Raw genomic sequence first — 16,231 nt, 5'->3', positions numbered from 1 at the left:
GGGGGCTACTCTTCATTGCGGTGAGCAGGCGTCTCTTGTGATGGCTTCTCTTGTTGCGGAGCACGGGCTCTAGGCACACGGCCTTCAGTAGTTGTGGCACGCAGGCTCAGTAGTTGTGGCTTGTGGGCTCTAGAGCACAGGTTCAGTAGTTGTGGCGCACGGGCTTAGTTGATCCGCGGCATGTGGGATCTTCCCGGACCAGGGCTCAGACCCATGTCCCCTGCATTGGCAGGCGGATTCTTAACCACTGCGCCACCAGGGAAGTCCCTCCTTACTGATGTTCTAATTAGTTGTTCTAGTCATTTATTGTGCTGACCCTAAAGATTAGCCAGAGGTGAAATCTTACGGTCTTCTCCGGTCTTTTCTGACTGAGTCCTGCCCTGGGCATGCACATGGTTTTCTAGATACCCAGATATACATGGGAGCATTTCAAAGCCTTACTTTTCCAAAGTATCTCACTCCTCAGTTTTTCTTTCCAGAATTCTGGCATGTCTGTTGTTTGCCATAAGCATCGGCAGCTTATTCACTTGCCTTTCAATGTTTCTGAGGAACGTCCTTCAACATAGCTGCTTCACCACTCTAAAAGAGCTTAGAGTTAAGACAACAGAAAAGCAAAAAATCCCCTTGCGTCAGCCCTTCAGGGAGCCTTCTAGACAGCTTTAAACAAACACAATTCCTTGGGAGTAAGGTCTTACTCTCCTCCCTCCTGAGCCAGGAACCCTCACTTGGAATGCACGCTGACATCGTCAAGACCGCTGCTCTACTAGGAAAGGGCTGGGGCAAGAATAACTTAAAATGCCAGCAAATTCTCCTGTCACATTTCGTGGCTCTTCTTCAGACTTAACATTCGCTTGGTTGCTGTAAACCTCTGATGATCTTCCAGAGTTCCAATAAACTTGATTCCGATCCTTGTTTTCCCGGTGTTTCCAGTGTTCCTGGAGGACCCTACCCAGAGTGCCCTACACCACCATGTTCACCAATATCACTAAGTTCCGTGAGTGACGTTTTGAAGTTTACATCCTTCTGCTAACATCTTAATTCAGCAGTGTGGCGGCTTCCCTGGTGGCGCAGTGGTTGGGAATCCGCCTGCCAAGGCAGGGGACACAGGTTCGAGCCCTGGCCCAGGAAGATCCCACATGCCACAGAGCAACTAAGCCCGTGTGCCACTACTACTGAGCCTGCACTCTAGAGCCCCTGAGCCACAACTACTGAAGCCCGTGCGCCTAGAGCCCGTGCTCCACAACAAGAGAAGGCGCTTCAATGAAAGCCCGCACACCGCAATGAAGGGTAGCCCCTGTTCGCGGCAACTACAGAAAGCCCGCGTGCAGCAACGGAGGACCCAACGCAGCCAAAAAATAAAGAAGTAAAGAAATAAAATAAATCTATTAATAAAAACAACAACAGTGTGCACTTTTTTTTTCTGAAAGGAATAACAAAGCAGAAGAAACAGAAAACTAGAAATTTCTCTAGCATCAGGGACCTTGTGAAAAATCAATAAAATGATTTATTTTATATATGCAAGTCAAAATCTCTTTGTACACTTAAAATTTTGCAAATTAATACAAAGATAACAATACTGCTCCATATAAACCTTTGTATAAACATTAAAGGAAATATAGGCATTATTTTGTCTTTTAGTGCTTCTGAAGCACAGAATGCACAAGTCCCCCTGAAGACTTTCTGTAGTCACATGCGAGAACAAACGTCAGGGGTTGAGGCAGCCTCAGGTGCACTTTGTAATGTCTCTAGACAAAATAGAACAGAGTTGGAGGTAGATTGTTTGGTGACTTCCCCTGCCTCTCCCACGGAGAAATAACTTACCCAAATAGCAGCTTTCTTACTCTTTGATCCAAACTGTCCTGAATCTTGCATGGTTTTAAAGGCACAACTAGGAACGGTTGAAAACTTTGTTCAGCACACACAAGATTACCAGTTGGCCTCTGAACACCTATTCTTTCTAAAGGACATAGTAAGAGCACCAAGTAGTGCCCCACCTGCACGTAGCCCCTAGTCACTCTGGAAATGCCCAGGACGGCCAAGTTCAAGAGTGAACCCTTATCACATGTGGTAGGGGCGACAGGGTTTACTAATTTTAACCTGCTGGATTAATAACATCACCTTCCTCAATTGGGAAAAGTAACAACAAAATAACCAATTAATACTTTCAAAGAAAACTCATAGGGCAAAAGCCAGCTTTTCCCGCCAGAGAATCTGAAAACAAAAAGCTCCACTGCTTTTTCTTAGCCTCTGGAAGGAAGTTCCCTTGACTAAAACATCGTAGGATAATCAACAATATCCCATTCTATCCTACAGCACAGAACACTTATTCTTTTTTCCTCCTTGGTCATTGTGTTAACATCATGATCTGCTGTTGATGTGATTAACGTTGTTGAGAAGGTGATGGGATTCTATTTTTTCTAGTAGCTTCTCAAGGTACTGAATTAAGACTCGTCTTTTGAACCTAAAAAAGAAAAAGAAATTTTATTATCCAAAAGGTCCTTAAAGCATTTATGATGCGCGAGGCACCATGCGGGGTACAAAGTTGGAATGGCCATTCACATGGGAAATAGAAAATGTATGTCCGTGTAAAGATAGGGCTTAGCTAATATCGAGATTACCAGCTGAGAGCCCAAGCCCACCTCAGACTGTGAGGAGTGCAAAAGGCTCCACAGACCTGGATGAGTGAATTGGCCTCAGGTAGTATTGATCTAAACGCCTCTGCAGACAGCTGTAACTATGACTGAGGGCCAGGGCTTAGGAAAGCAAGGCAGGACTTCCCTGTTGGCACTGTGGTTAAGAATCCGTCTGCCAACGCAGAGGAAAACGGGTTTGAGCCCTGGTCCGGGAAGATCCCCCATGCCGCGGAGCAACTAAGCCCGTGTGCCACAACTAGTGAGCCCGCATGCCACAACTACTGAAGCCCGCACGCCTAGAGCCCGTGTTCCACAACGAGAGAAGTCACCGCAACGAGAAGCCCATGCACTGCAACAAAGAGTAGCCCCTGCTCGCTGCAACTTGAGAAAGCCCGTGCACAGCAATGAAGACCCAACGCAGCCAAAATTAAATAAATTAATTAATTAAAAAAAAGAAAAGAAAAGCAAGGCAGCGCCAATCCCTCCACCCGTCTTGCATTGGGCGGCCCTCCTGCTTCAAAAAACACAATGAAGAGTTCCTCTTTACACCCACCTTGCAGCTTCCTTGATGGTAAATTCAACGAATTGTTTCCTCACTGCAAGAGGTCCTTGCACTCCTTCAAGCAAAATGAAAATTCTTTCATACTCTGAAGATATTAAAAAAATGAGTATTTTTAAAAATATGGATGAAAAATAAAATTCAATCTTTACACATCATCAGTAATCATTCCTTGTGTGTGGAAAGTTAGGTATAGTTTGTATTTGAAACACTCAAATCAAGATATCCACACATATCTGCTAGGGAAACTCTAAACACTAATTAAATGTGGTCTGCTGAATAATGGCCCCCCAAGTTGTCCATGTCCTAATTCTGAGAACCTGTGAACATGTTACCTAATATGGCAAAAGAGACCTTACTTTGCAGATGTGATTAAGTTATGGCTCTTGAGATGGGGAGATTATCCATGTTTATACATGTTGCCCAACGTAACCACAAATATCCTTATAAAAGGGAGGCAGTAGAGCTGGTCAGAAAGAAAAGATGTAAGGGTGGGAGCAGAGGTTACAGAAGAGAGAAGGGGCTAAGTTGCTGGCTTGAAGATGGAGGAAGGGCCCACGAGCGAAGGAACACAGGCAGCCTGTAGAAGCTGGAAGAGGCAAGGAAAAAGATTCTCCCTAGAGCCTGCAGAAGGAACCCTGGCCTGCCAACACCTTCATGCTAGCCCAGTGAAAATAATTTCAGATCTGACTTCCACAACTCTAAGATAATACAGTTTTGAGCCACGAAGTTTGTGATAACTTGTTACAGCAGCAAAAGGAAACTATTACAGTAAGTAAGGGGAAAGAAAGAGAGAAAGGTGTATTGGGTCTTTTTTAGGTAAAGCAAGAGGAATCATTTTAAATTATGTGAAAACCCAATACTTCCCAAAAATGCACCTCAAGAGATACCTTGAATCTATTGTGAATCCTAAACGGAAAGGGACCTCCATTATATTATTGATAGATGGTCTTTCACTACTTACTTCGCCCAAATCTTCGAACTTCCTTCATTAACTGGTGTTTTATATCAGCATTGATTCCTTGTGCCATAGCAGAAGTTATTTGTGATGTATTTGGCCCAGTTTCCAAAGCAGATGTTACCGAGACTTTTCGATCATCTACAGAGACGCTGCCGTTCTTGGTTCCTCCTATGACTGCATTACTACCAGGACTGTGCATCAGGTCATCTTTCCTGAGACTAGTGAAATCATCAGACAGGGAATCCACTTGGGCGGGCGGGATACTATCTCCTGCCATATTCATAAGCTCTGGGGCAGCGGATTTTGACAGGAAGCCATCGGGTGAGATTTGACCATTTTCCATCTTCTCATGAACACCGTGAGTGACAGTAACATCTGGAAACCAAATTAACAAGTGGAGCTGTGATGTAGGTGCATTATGGCAACCCCACAGGGACCACCCGGTGCTCCTCAGTTTTGAGGAAATTGTTTCATAAAGCAAGAGGATGTACCAGATGGAGCCTGAGACCCCTCAAATTGGGCTCAGGAAGGTAATACGACAAACGCACTTTCTTCTCTTCGTGGCACCATGAACACATATGGAAACCAAGTAAGACAGTACAACGAATAAAGAGGCTCAGGTCCCTGGTGCTGAGGGCTGAGCTGCAGCTCGTGCTTTACAAGCTGAAAAGCAGCCAGTCTCACTTGGTGGCATGATTTCTGTCCTTTACCTATGAAATGCCATGCTCTACCGAGCTTGACGTCAGATTACATGGCCCCCCCGCCAAACTCCCGCCTCTCTCCCTCCAAAGTTCTGAGGAAACACAGGTGGTGGCCACTAGACCTGAAGGCTCTGTATGGCCCCCGTCACCCCACCCCAAATCCCTGTCAGTATAAGATCTTCCTCATACATCTTTTCTCTCCCAGAAACCTGAGTTTCTTTTTACTCCAGGTCTGACAGCTCTTCTCCATTGACTCGTCCTGCTCTGTGCCGGACGCCGTGCCAGGAGCCGGGGAGCGGCAGCCAACAGGACAGACGCCAACAGTCCCCGCCCTTATGGAGCTTCCATGCTCATGGGGAGGCCAGGCAGTAGGTGCGCAATGATCCAACAAAATTATTACAGTTGGAATTCGTGTTAGGGAAGAAGCAAGCAGGGATGGGACAGAGAGCAGGAGGGGGAGCCCCAGCGGACCACGTGGTCGGGAAGACCCTCCTGAGGAGGTGTCCTTTGGGCAGAGCCTGGAGGAGGAGAGAGAGCCGGCCTGTGCACATGCAGAGGAAGAGCTCCAGGCTGCGGCAAGGGCACGTGCAGAGCCCCGGGGAGGGGACTGGCCAGGGAGCACAGAGCAAAGGACAGAGGCAGAGAGAGCAAGGAGGAGATGACAGGCCACGTGTTAGGAGAGGATGGCGGGCCCAGGTCGTGCACAGCTGGGAGACCAGGGTCGGGAGCTCAGACTGTGTTCTGAGTGCCTAGGAAAGGTGATGATGGGTCTTCAGCATGGATGTGGCGTGATCTCATTTCTGTGTTGGCGTGATCACTTTGTCTGCAGGGCAGGAAGTGACTTAGATGTGCAGAAGATGGGAAGTAGGGAAATCAGATAAGAAGCTATTGGAGTAGCTTGGTGACATGAGGGCAGCCCAGATCAGAAGAATGGAGAGAAATGGTGGGATGCGGGATTTATATTGGGCATCATCCAGTGGAATGGAGGAGGCCGGTTCAGACTGCACTGGGTTGGAGCATAGAGAGGAATTGGGGACACAGAACACACATGCAGACCCATCCCTTGTTGAGCCCATTTGCTCCTACTGACTCAGCAACTCCAAATGGCTGCACATCCTTCCGCCTTGCCCTGGCAAAGCAAACAGGCATATCTCTTGCCATTTCTCCAACTTGTGTTAATTACTATGAAAGTAAGGATCTTCTTCCCCTCATACATATTGAGATCCTTGAAACACAGTCTCCACTCCCCACGGGGCCCTTGGTACCTACCACATAGATGGTTTAATAACGGTTTACTTAACGAACAAAAACTGAATACAAAAGAAATGAATACAAAGGAAAAGAAAATTGTTTAGTGTCTTAGTCCTCTAGGGGCCATAAGGAAATCACAACCACTACTCTATACCTGTATGTACAAGGGTGGGTTTTATGAGGTTTGGATAAGATGGGAACCACGAGGCTGAGGGTGGTCCCTTTCCGCCCACGTGGTTAGTTACAGTAGGTGGTGTTTGTGGTTTCCTCAACAGCAGGGACATACTCCGCCTTCTCTTAGATGACAGAGGACTGCTGGGTTCTCCAGGACGTTTCACTTTGTTTTGTGGCCCTGTTACAAACTCATCTGCTTCATCAATCATCATTCCCTAGAAAACATCAATGAACATATTCCATTAAAGACAGCACTGCACGAACTCTTCACATGCATATACAATCATACGCTACATCACCAATATAGATCTTAATCATCGGCCAAAGATTTGCCATACCCCACAGAGGCTGTTCTCAGGAAACGCTATTCAATTTCAACCCAGTCTAAGTGGAACGAGGAGGAAACTTGTTGTAAGGTCAAACATAACACAATCACGATTAACCAGAAAGCTTGGGGAATGAGCAACGCGATGAGAGCTCCAAAGTGGGAATAAACCCACAGTGACCTTTCTGAAGAAGATACAAACCATTTTGCATCAACCCTTGGTAAGGCAATTCATTCCCTTTTGTGTGCTTTAAACCCATCCTTAAGAAATATTGATAGTCACTGTATAGAATGCTGCATGAAAACGGTGATGGGCAGGTAGATGGGAAATGTCATTCCCCCAACAGCAATCTCACAGAGATTCAAATATGTCCACCTTGGTGCTGGACAGAAATGAGGGAGGGGGCTTTTCACCCTTGGGACTAGATAAAAGATGAGAGCCAGCAGTATAGAAGGTTAACTAAAAGCTGTTCTCATCCAAGGATAATCCAAGAATGCGCACTCCCATTATTTGAATAAAATCATAATAAATGACTTTTCCAAAGCATTTCCCAAAGCAAAACAGTACATAAAGGGGAAAACATAGTCACTGAGCATGTACCACGTGTCAGGTAATGTTCTAAATGGTGTACAGGTACTAAGTCAATACTCCACAGAGCTCTATTAGTTAGGTGTTATAGTTATCTCCAGTGCCACAAATGAGGAAACCAAGACACAGAAAGATTAAGAAAAACTCCAGTTAATTGAAGATTCAGGTGAAGCAGAATACCTTTCAGTCTACTTTTGCTACAGAAGACATTATTTCACGGTCTGCACGTTTATAACAATGGTCTCCTCTATGAATGCAGATATAATCTCCATTTGTCTTCATGCTTATATGGTCAAGTCAGTATATCTCTCACTTATACACACAGAGATACACACACACACACACACGCATGCACACACATGCATCTCACATGTATATCTCACGCACACATCTCACATGTAGAACAAGCCAATAAGGCAACACCACTTAGTACTTCATATTTCAAGAGGAATACTTTATAACTGTCTAGATACAGCACTAGAGAGCTGAATAATGTAAACAGAGGAAATAAACAGTGATCTCAATATTAAAGGAATTAGTGTGTGGAGGTGGGAACAAATACAGACTCTGGAGCTGGAAAGACGGGGGTTCAAATCCTGGCTCTTAGCAGTCGTGTCACTCGGGGTGAACCATTTGGCCACTATGAGCTGTGATTTCATATTATAGGGCGGACAGTAGCACTCATCTGCAGCTGTGAGCATTCAATGTTATCATTTAAAATAGCACCTACTACGGTACGCAGTAAATGGCAGCTATCACTTTGTTCAACCAACACACTCTTGCATAAGGAGGCTCCCACTTTCCATTCACAAAGAGCCCTGGAGGCATATTTTATCTCTTAAACAAACAGAAGGAGAATCTCTGAGTTACCTACACGTTGCCAAGAAGAAAGGAATTATTGCAAGAATATCACGATCTAGGCAGACATAGAAATAGGTATCCCACCTTCTTATCTTGCTTAAATGGATTGCCAAAAGTATGTAGTCTTTTTGGTTGATCTGGATCAATCTCTCGAAGTGGAGAAGCCAGTGTCTTTAGATATTCTTGATAGTTACCCATTTGTGCGACTGGAACACTATGAAGGGAATCTGCAAAATCACCGGAAAAGCAACAGATACTATACAGCAGAAGTGTGTGGTCCTTTTGAGAGGACATGATCATAGTCTGATTTAGCATTGTGTATCTTGGCAACCGACAGTCTAAAATCTCGAATCTAGCAGCCTGGATCTAAAATCATCTCTCTTCATCCCACTCATCACTCAGTCTACCATCACTTCGGCCTACAAGCTCAAATCCCTAGGGCAAGAACAACTCCCTCCCTCACTCTTCATACCAGGTTCGAGAAGGGGCTGACATTCCCTATACCACCATCCTAACTCAAAACCCCATATTTTGTGTTTTCAAGAGCCTAGGCTCAGGGCTTCCCTGGTGGCGCAGTGGTTAAGAATCCACCTGCCAACGCGGGGGACATGGGTTCAAGCCCTGGCCCGGGAAGATCCCACATGCCGCGGAGCAGCTAAGCCCGTGCACCACAACTACTGAAGCCTGCACTCTAGAGCCCGTGCTCCGCAACAAGAGAAGCCACCACAATGAGAAGCCCGCGCACCACAACGAAGAGTAGCCCCTGCTCGCCGCAACTAGAGAAAGCCCGCACACAGCAACGAAGACCCAACGCAGCCAAAAATAAAATAAAATTTAAAAATAAATTTATTTTTAAAAAAAGGAGCCTAGGCTCCATGGTTTTCTCTTATCATCCAGAGAATCTTGGTTAGCGGGCCTCACCCTCTTGGAAAATTTGATTAGATCTACAGGCTCTCTTCCTAGAAAAGTCTCCCCTGCCAAAAAAAAAACAAAAACAAAAACAAAATGGCGTATAATTTCAGGAGGTTGGCCAGGCTAAGATTTGCACATTTTAATGGACAAATGACCCTGCTTAAAACGAGCAAAATGGAGTAAAGGGAAATTACACACCATCACCAATTATCCTAGACAATATCAGGTTCATTCTTTTCCTGTAAATAAGGAATTTGGATTGAATTCATCACAGTAGGCTGGGCGGTATAGCTTCGGGGCATGCAATTTCCGGAATCTGATAGACCTAGGTTCTGCCACTTTCCAACTCACTAAACCTGGGTAAACTACTAAAATGCTCACTCTCAGTTCCAATGTCCATAAAAATGGGCATAAACACAGCATCTATCTCATGGGGTTGCTTTGAGACTTACAAGAGCTAAAACGTGTAGTGTAATATATGCACCGATTAATGCACACTTCCCCTTAAACCCGAGAACAATAAACTTGTTCCTGGGTAGCTGAAGGGATTCCGGAAAAGAGGCATTATAAATATTAAAGTATTACAAAATAACTTACTCGTTATGCAATAAACATCTTCGTGAGAGTCAGACTTGACATTTGCCTAATCAACAAAAAGTGCTTCTTTGTTCACTTACCTTCATCTTGTCCAACAATAAACTTGTGTGTTTTCAGCAGATTGGATCGCATTCTGGTTAACTGGTCTAAAAGACCTCTACGTGGAATATCATAAGCATTTCTATACGTCTGAGGTTTCAAATCCTATTTGAAATGAAACAATTTCAGTTACTCCTGAGGCTTTTAATATAGAAATATAATTCCTAATCCTCTTAAAATCTTAGTGAAGAGAGGGATATTCATTACAACTAACTACAGTAGAATTTTGCCAGTGGAAAATTTGCCTTCGCTGGCTGTGTTCTGAATCCTAATACACCCACAGAGCATTAAAGCCACTGGGAATATCCTTTTTCAGTATGTCATTTAAAACATCAAATCCTGAGATTTGTGCCGGGGGAAGCCTTGCAGGCCCACTGTTTGTAATCTAGATGTAGCCCGCCTGCAGCCACGGGGGTGAGCTGCTGGGATGTCCATCCGGGAAGCAGTGGCTGATCCTGCAAGGGCTGCAGTGATCTGACCACCTCCAGCCCCAGTGTACCTTTGGGATCTGGGGCAGCACTGGAGCCCAGGCTGTGCTCTTCCCCAGGCTGCCCCCAGCCAGTGATGGAGGATGATGGGGGATGTTAGGGCCTGGCCAGTTCTGCCCAATGTGGACCTACTCTATGGGAGATCGTGGTGCCAGGCTTCCCTTCTGGGCTGGTTAAGATTTTCTACAAGCTATACTGATGTCTGAGGCTCTTCATACCCATTCCTCCTTCCTTCCCCCACCCTCTCACAAGTGTTAGTTCAGCAGTGTAATCTGACGGTTAGCAGACATTTGGTCCTGTCCAAAATGTCTGTACAACATTTGGTCCACGCCAGAGGTCCTTGATAATTGGTCACACTTGGTCCTGTCCAAAATGTCCATGGAGACATGTGGTCCACACCAAAGGGTCCTTGATATTTGGTTCTGTCCAAAACCATTTGGCATGAACCAAATATGCTCATGGATATGTTTTGGATCGAACCAGATTTCAAGAACCTTTTGGTGTGGACCAAATGTCTTATGGACATTTTGTTTAGGACCAAATGTTCTGCAAGGGATCTGAAAGCTCTCTCTGCTTACTCGTGTTCCTTCTCCCCTTTATCTTTCACAGACCTTACCACCCCACCCCCACCCCAAACAATCTATTTATGTCACAGTTTACCTTGTTTAAGAGCCCTACTTGGAAGCCGGCAAATTCTTTGGTATTCAATTCTGCCAGTCTCGGTGCTGTTTCTCCTATGATTTCTTTCAATAGTTTTCTAAAATTTTTATTGTGAGTCAAGGACACGCCACCTCCAGAATGATTTTTCACTTTGATTCCAATTTCCTGGGGAGGTTTCTTCCCCACTGATGCTAGTATTCGTTCTGACTCTAGTTTGGTCTAAAATGAAAGTACATAGTACGTTATGAAAAGATCCATATTATCACTATTGTTTTTACTACTTAAGAAAGATAATACTTTAAGAACCCCATTGAACAAATTTCAATCGCAAATCACAGAAAAACGGATAATTAAACATTTTCCTGTGCTTCTCTGTACTACCACAGCAAACAGAGAGAGGGGGCTAGAAAGACAAATAATACATTTTTTTTTCTCTTGTCTAGTGTCAAAATTATGATCGAATCATGGAGAGAATGAAAACCATGGGTAAGAATTACACGTAAAATCACATTTTGCTACTGTAAAATCTAGTCTAAGTGAACATATTCATTTCGGACCCAGACATAAAGGGTAAAACTCTGTATTTATAAAAGTACACTAGTACTAAAATTCAGATTACATAGATTGCATTATATCTGAAAAAAACTTATAGTGTTTAGTTCTAATATCAGACCACCCCCTCAAAAGTAATACTTAACAAATATTACCAAGTAAATAATTTGTAATATGTACTCAGTAAGTTTCTTACTAACTCACAAGAAAAAAAATCCTCTTAATAGACACTATTATACCATATTGATAAATATTGCTCGAGAATGTATTGTAGCAATATATTTGGGCATATTTTGTGATTTACATACATCTGAGATGGTTCAAAGAACACTGGTGACATAGAGTTATTAAATTAGTAATTAAATTAGTAATTAGAGCTAGTATAAATTAGTAACGATCTTTTCTTTTTCTCTAAAAGGTGGAATTCCACCAATGTCCAGTAAGCCCAAATTAATTTTGAATTTCTTGTGGTTTGGTCAGAGATACTCATAAGTTTTCCCTAATTATTGGAATTAAGTATGTTTATTATCTTTTTAAAAACTTAGTCATGAAATAAGGGATAAGAGCAAATGAAGGGTCTGTTTCCACAAACTGGTCCTGAAAGGTCATTGATAAAACTGTACAAGCAACGTGTCCCAGAAAGCCCCAGAACTTGCATGAGTTTCAACTCTGTTCACTATTCTTCCTTCTGGCCATACCCTGCTGACACAGCCTTAAAGGCCTAAGGTAAACATCAAATAAAAAAATATAAATCAATAGATCAATAAATAAATAAATAACCAAAACAAAACATTTAACAACAACAACAAAAATCTATTAGCAGAGAGGGAAAGGGGTTAAGGGGACACTTGATAGATCAGAAATCTGGGTTTGCCTTTACTTTCTTTTGCATTTATGAGCACAGTGGTCTGGTAGGAGCTGGTAAACTCCAGACTATACTTAAGTTTTTGCCAGTTCCTAGCAAGGTGTGTCAGCATCCCAAATTGTGGAGTCATTTTGGTTCTTTGGTGCCAGAAATCTGACAGTTATTTGCTCTGACACTTATTTGCTCTGTTTTCTAAAGGCCCAACTTTGAAACATATCCGACTTGAAGCATTATTGTCACTGCAAGTGCTACTACTATCCCCTACCTGGGAATACATTTGTGCACAAGAAGAAAGTAAAGCTGCTGCATTAATTTGTCATGTAACATAACACATTTGTATGGCAGTAAAGCTCTAACTCAGTAGTTCTCAAACATTTCCACCCTGCAAGAATGGGCTAGGTAGAGGTGAGAAGTACGATAAGTAGGGGTGAGTGGAGGATGAGGTACTAATAGAGAGGGGCAGGCAAGGGACAAGGTGAATAATGCAAATGAGGTGGGGGAACAGATGGAGGGCCTGTCACCCTCCAGTGCGAGGAACACTGGTCTCATCTCCCCCTCTCCAAGAAAAAGCATACTGATATTTATTGCCTAAAAACGCATTTCAGGCAAGTCATTAATCACACCATGCCTCAGTGTGCTGACCTAAAAAGGGGGATGCTCTAGCCCAACGTGATTTGAGGAGAAACTAGGTTGAGGATAGACAAAATGTGACCCATGGATAATTCTATTAAGCCTCTGCCCCTCCTAGGCCACAAAATATCAACCAGCTTGTGGGTAGAACAAACTGGCAAGCGAAAGGAGAAATGGCACAGCATCAAATGATACTGACAGACCCTTAACTGCAGTTTAATGGTGAAGCTAGAAGCCATAGAGAATCACATTATTACTAATCCATAAAGTGTAGAAATATATACACATTTAATTTGAAAATTACAGTTATACTAAAGAATAAGGAAATGCACTTCTGAGGGCAAAGGATTTTTGTTTGTTTGTTTTTACCAATACTACCTGTTGGCTGAGTTTTTTAAGGTAAGAGATAACACTGTAACTAAGTCCACAATCTAAATTATCTGATATCAGATTTGGAGCTCCCATCATCCTTAGTGCTTTCTTTAATGGCTATAAGGAAACAAAATACACAACAGTAAGAATAGAATAAATCTTAAAATACTCAAACTTCAGTTATAAGGGGCAAAGGGACATGATTCATTTCTTAGAAGTCAAGGTGCTGCACATAAAACCAAACATGGAACATTAAAAAGTGGCAATGAAAATAGCAGAAAAGTAAAGAGCAGAAAGTAAAAAAATCAGAAGAGAGTGGGATAAGAAGAGCAAGTAACAGCAAATTCAAACAGGTAAATTGCTTTCAGTCTTAATTCCCAAGTCATAAAATCATTTCACATTGCATTTTATTGTGCACCCCATTCCTGCCATGGTAAATACTAACACACCCCAATTTCTCCTCCCAGTGACACCAGTGGTACCACTTAAGGTTCTGCCTTTTCACCTCTAGAAACTTGGCTTAAAGTTTACCACATCTACCTCTGAAATGATTTTGATAATCTTGATTTAGATTATATGACTCGTTCAAAATAATTATGAATATTTTTCTCAAATTGTAAAGATCCAAATGACACCAAGTGATTTTTTACTCTTTTTGGATTCCGTCTAACCAGTGCCCCTACTTCATGCTGTGTCTAGGACACATTTAACAAGCCATAAGTAAATATAATGTCTTGAGGTTGTTTGGTTTTTTTTCAGAGGAAAACCCAATAGTGCGAATTTCTAGAGTTAAAAAGGGAAGTTGATATAATACATAAATCCAGTCCTATTTTTCTTAAATTCCAAAATTATAATTTCACAAGGTTAGTTTTTATAAGAGAAACATAGATGTGTTTTATAACAATAACCATGGCAGTTAAAGGAAATAAAATAAGCAGACCTCTTTTGTGCCGCCATGATATCTCCAAGCTCTTACACATAATTTGAGAAGACAAGGGCGACCCAAATTTACACATTAAAAATAAAACTATCTTATTTCAGGGGTGAAGTTTTTGATTGATTGGATAGAGTTAATACATACTAATAAGTAGTATGGAGGCAGAGTTTTTAAGTAGCTGTCAAAAGCCTGTCGCCACTTCACATTTGGCTTAAGCTTGTGAACTTTAAACAAGTCATCTGCAAGAGAAAATCCAAGAAAATATTATACTATTCCAGTCCTAAATTCCAAGATCTAAATCAAGCAACCCACATCTATTATATAATTTCCTAGAAATTTCCAGTTTCAATTACATTAGATGAACATTTCATTGGAGTTTATTTGATTATCTTTTTTTGGTACTATGTACCAAAATTATATATAGCAGTTTTCTAGAAAATGAAATAAATTCTCAGGTTACATATTCATCTTCCATCTGTGAAGCTACATAAAATATAATATTAAAACACGGACTCTGATCTATGTGAAATATTATCTTACATATTGGTAACTCTAGTGTAGTAATTTTCACCTGAGAAGGAATCCATGGTCACTGGTGGATGGAATATTTCTTTCATTTAAATAGAGAATGTTAAAACAACAAGAACAACAAGAACAAAACGAACTCATAGATACAGAGAGCAGATTGGTGGTTGCCGGGGCGGGGGGGTGGGTGAAATGGGTGAAGGGGGTCAAATGGTACAGACTTCCAGTTATAACATAAATAAGTCATGGGGATGTAATGTACAGCGTGATGATTATAGTTAACTACGCTGTAGTGCATATTTGAAAGCTGCGAAGAGAGTAGATCTTAATATTTCTCATCACAAGGAAAGAATTGGAACTATGTGTGGTGATGGATGTTAGCTAGATTTATCGTGGTGATCATTTTGCAATACATACAAATATCGAATCATTATGTTGCACACCTGAGACTAATAGAATATGTCAATTATACCTCAATAATTTCTGGGCAATGATGGCACGCTCTAAATTACGTTTTGGATTCTCCTTAATCAGTGTATATTTTGTTTATCCATATTTCCCCCCTCTTCATTTCCTTGATTTCTGTGGTCAGGCATTTTGAGCCAAACTTTGGGTCTCTCAAACATTAGTTAACAATTGGCTGATGGCCCTAGTAAAAGCAAGTAGAGATGTATGTTGAAGTTGAAAATTCTGTACAACTAAGTATGGTTCTTGAATATGGTGTATTATTAATATAACTAAAGACATTTTCCTTAAAAAAGCAGATATCCCCTATATTTTTACACTCAAATTTAATTATTTAAATAATCCAAATGCATTGTATACACTACATGGAAAATTCCCAAAATATCTCATTATTTCCTTCCAAGGATAAGAAATTTTTTAATATAATAATTCAAAATTGATATCCCGACATCAACCAACATGAACCTGCCACACTTACTATAAATATCAAAGGTATTATAAATTCACTCTCTATATTGTTTCTTCATGTTTTACTGGCTTTTATCCAAAAAACAAATGCTTTCCTTCCAGGAACAAAACCATCCCTATGCCATATGCACAATTTCTCTACAAATAGGGTTATTCTTTGAAATTCTGAATTTATTTGGTTAAGAAAAGCAACTACATATTTTCTTCCTTTTACTACTATAATAAATTATTCACTCCTGCTGAAACTAATTTAAATGAATTTACAAAGTCATAAAATGTAGGTCTTTTGTTCTTTTGGTACAGGGTAGAAAGAACAAAGGAAAAAAGATCTGAAGAGATTTCTGGCTCATTGTAACATGCAGGTCCTTTAAAGACCATTCATACCTTGACAGAAAGGAACGGAGACTGTAGAAATATCCTGTCATACCATGTCTTTGTGTGAAGTCTGTAAGGAATTAGGCAGATCTTGGAAACTAACTGACAAATGTAAATACCACAAGACTGAAGAGACATTTAGATATAAATAGATTAGACAATGAGAGTCAATAATAGTCTCAATATTTCTAACAATGCCAATTGCAATGATTCCACCCAAGAGCCAATTTAG

The 16,231-nt window shown here is 41.7% G+C and overlaps 1 protein-coding gene across 4 annotated transcripts in view; it reads right to left on the bottom strand.

The window, feature by feature from the left end:
- Positions 1–2,358: 2,358 nt before the first annotated feature.
- INTS6L (integrator complex subunit 6 like) overlaps positions 2,359–16,231 on the bottom strand; it is a 49,279-nt gene continuing 35,406 nt past the window's right edge. Inside the window, exons 10-18 of one of the 4 annotated variants that reach the window (XM_065900339.1) lie at positions 14,311–14,405; positions 13,236–13,346; positions 10,811–11,029; positions 9,644–9,767; positions 8,139–8,281; positions 6,260–6,494; positions 4,157–4,528; positions 3,187–3,280; positions 2,359–2,461 (exon numbers count right to left, since the gene is read on the bottom strand). In XM_065900339.1, coding sequence (XP_065756411.1) covers positions 2,359–2,461; positions 3,187–3,280; positions 4,157–4,528; positions 6,260–6,494; positions 8,139–8,281; positions 9,644–9,767; positions 10,811–11,029; positions 13,236–13,346; positions 14,311–14,405 — 1,496 coding nt within the window. Of the gene's footprint in view, positions 2,462–3,186; positions 3,281–4,156; positions 4,529–6,259; positions 6,495–8,138; positions 8,282–9,643; positions 9,768–10,810; positions 11,030–13,235; positions 13,347–14,310; positions 14,406–16,231 lie in introns of those variants that run through there. The other 3 variants (XM_065900340.1, XM_065900341.1, XM_065900343.1) reach the window with 3 other exon arrangements.

The sequence above is a fragment of the Phocoena phocoena genome, chromosome X, assembly GCF_963924675.1.
Source record: "Phocoena phocoena chromosome X, mPhoPho1.1, whole genome shotgun sequence".
Lineage (NCBI taxonomy): Eukaryota > Metazoa > Chordata > Mammalia > Artiodactyla > Phocoenidae > Phocoena > Phocoena phocoena.
This window is presented reverse-complemented; position numbering and strand designations above follow the sequence as displayed.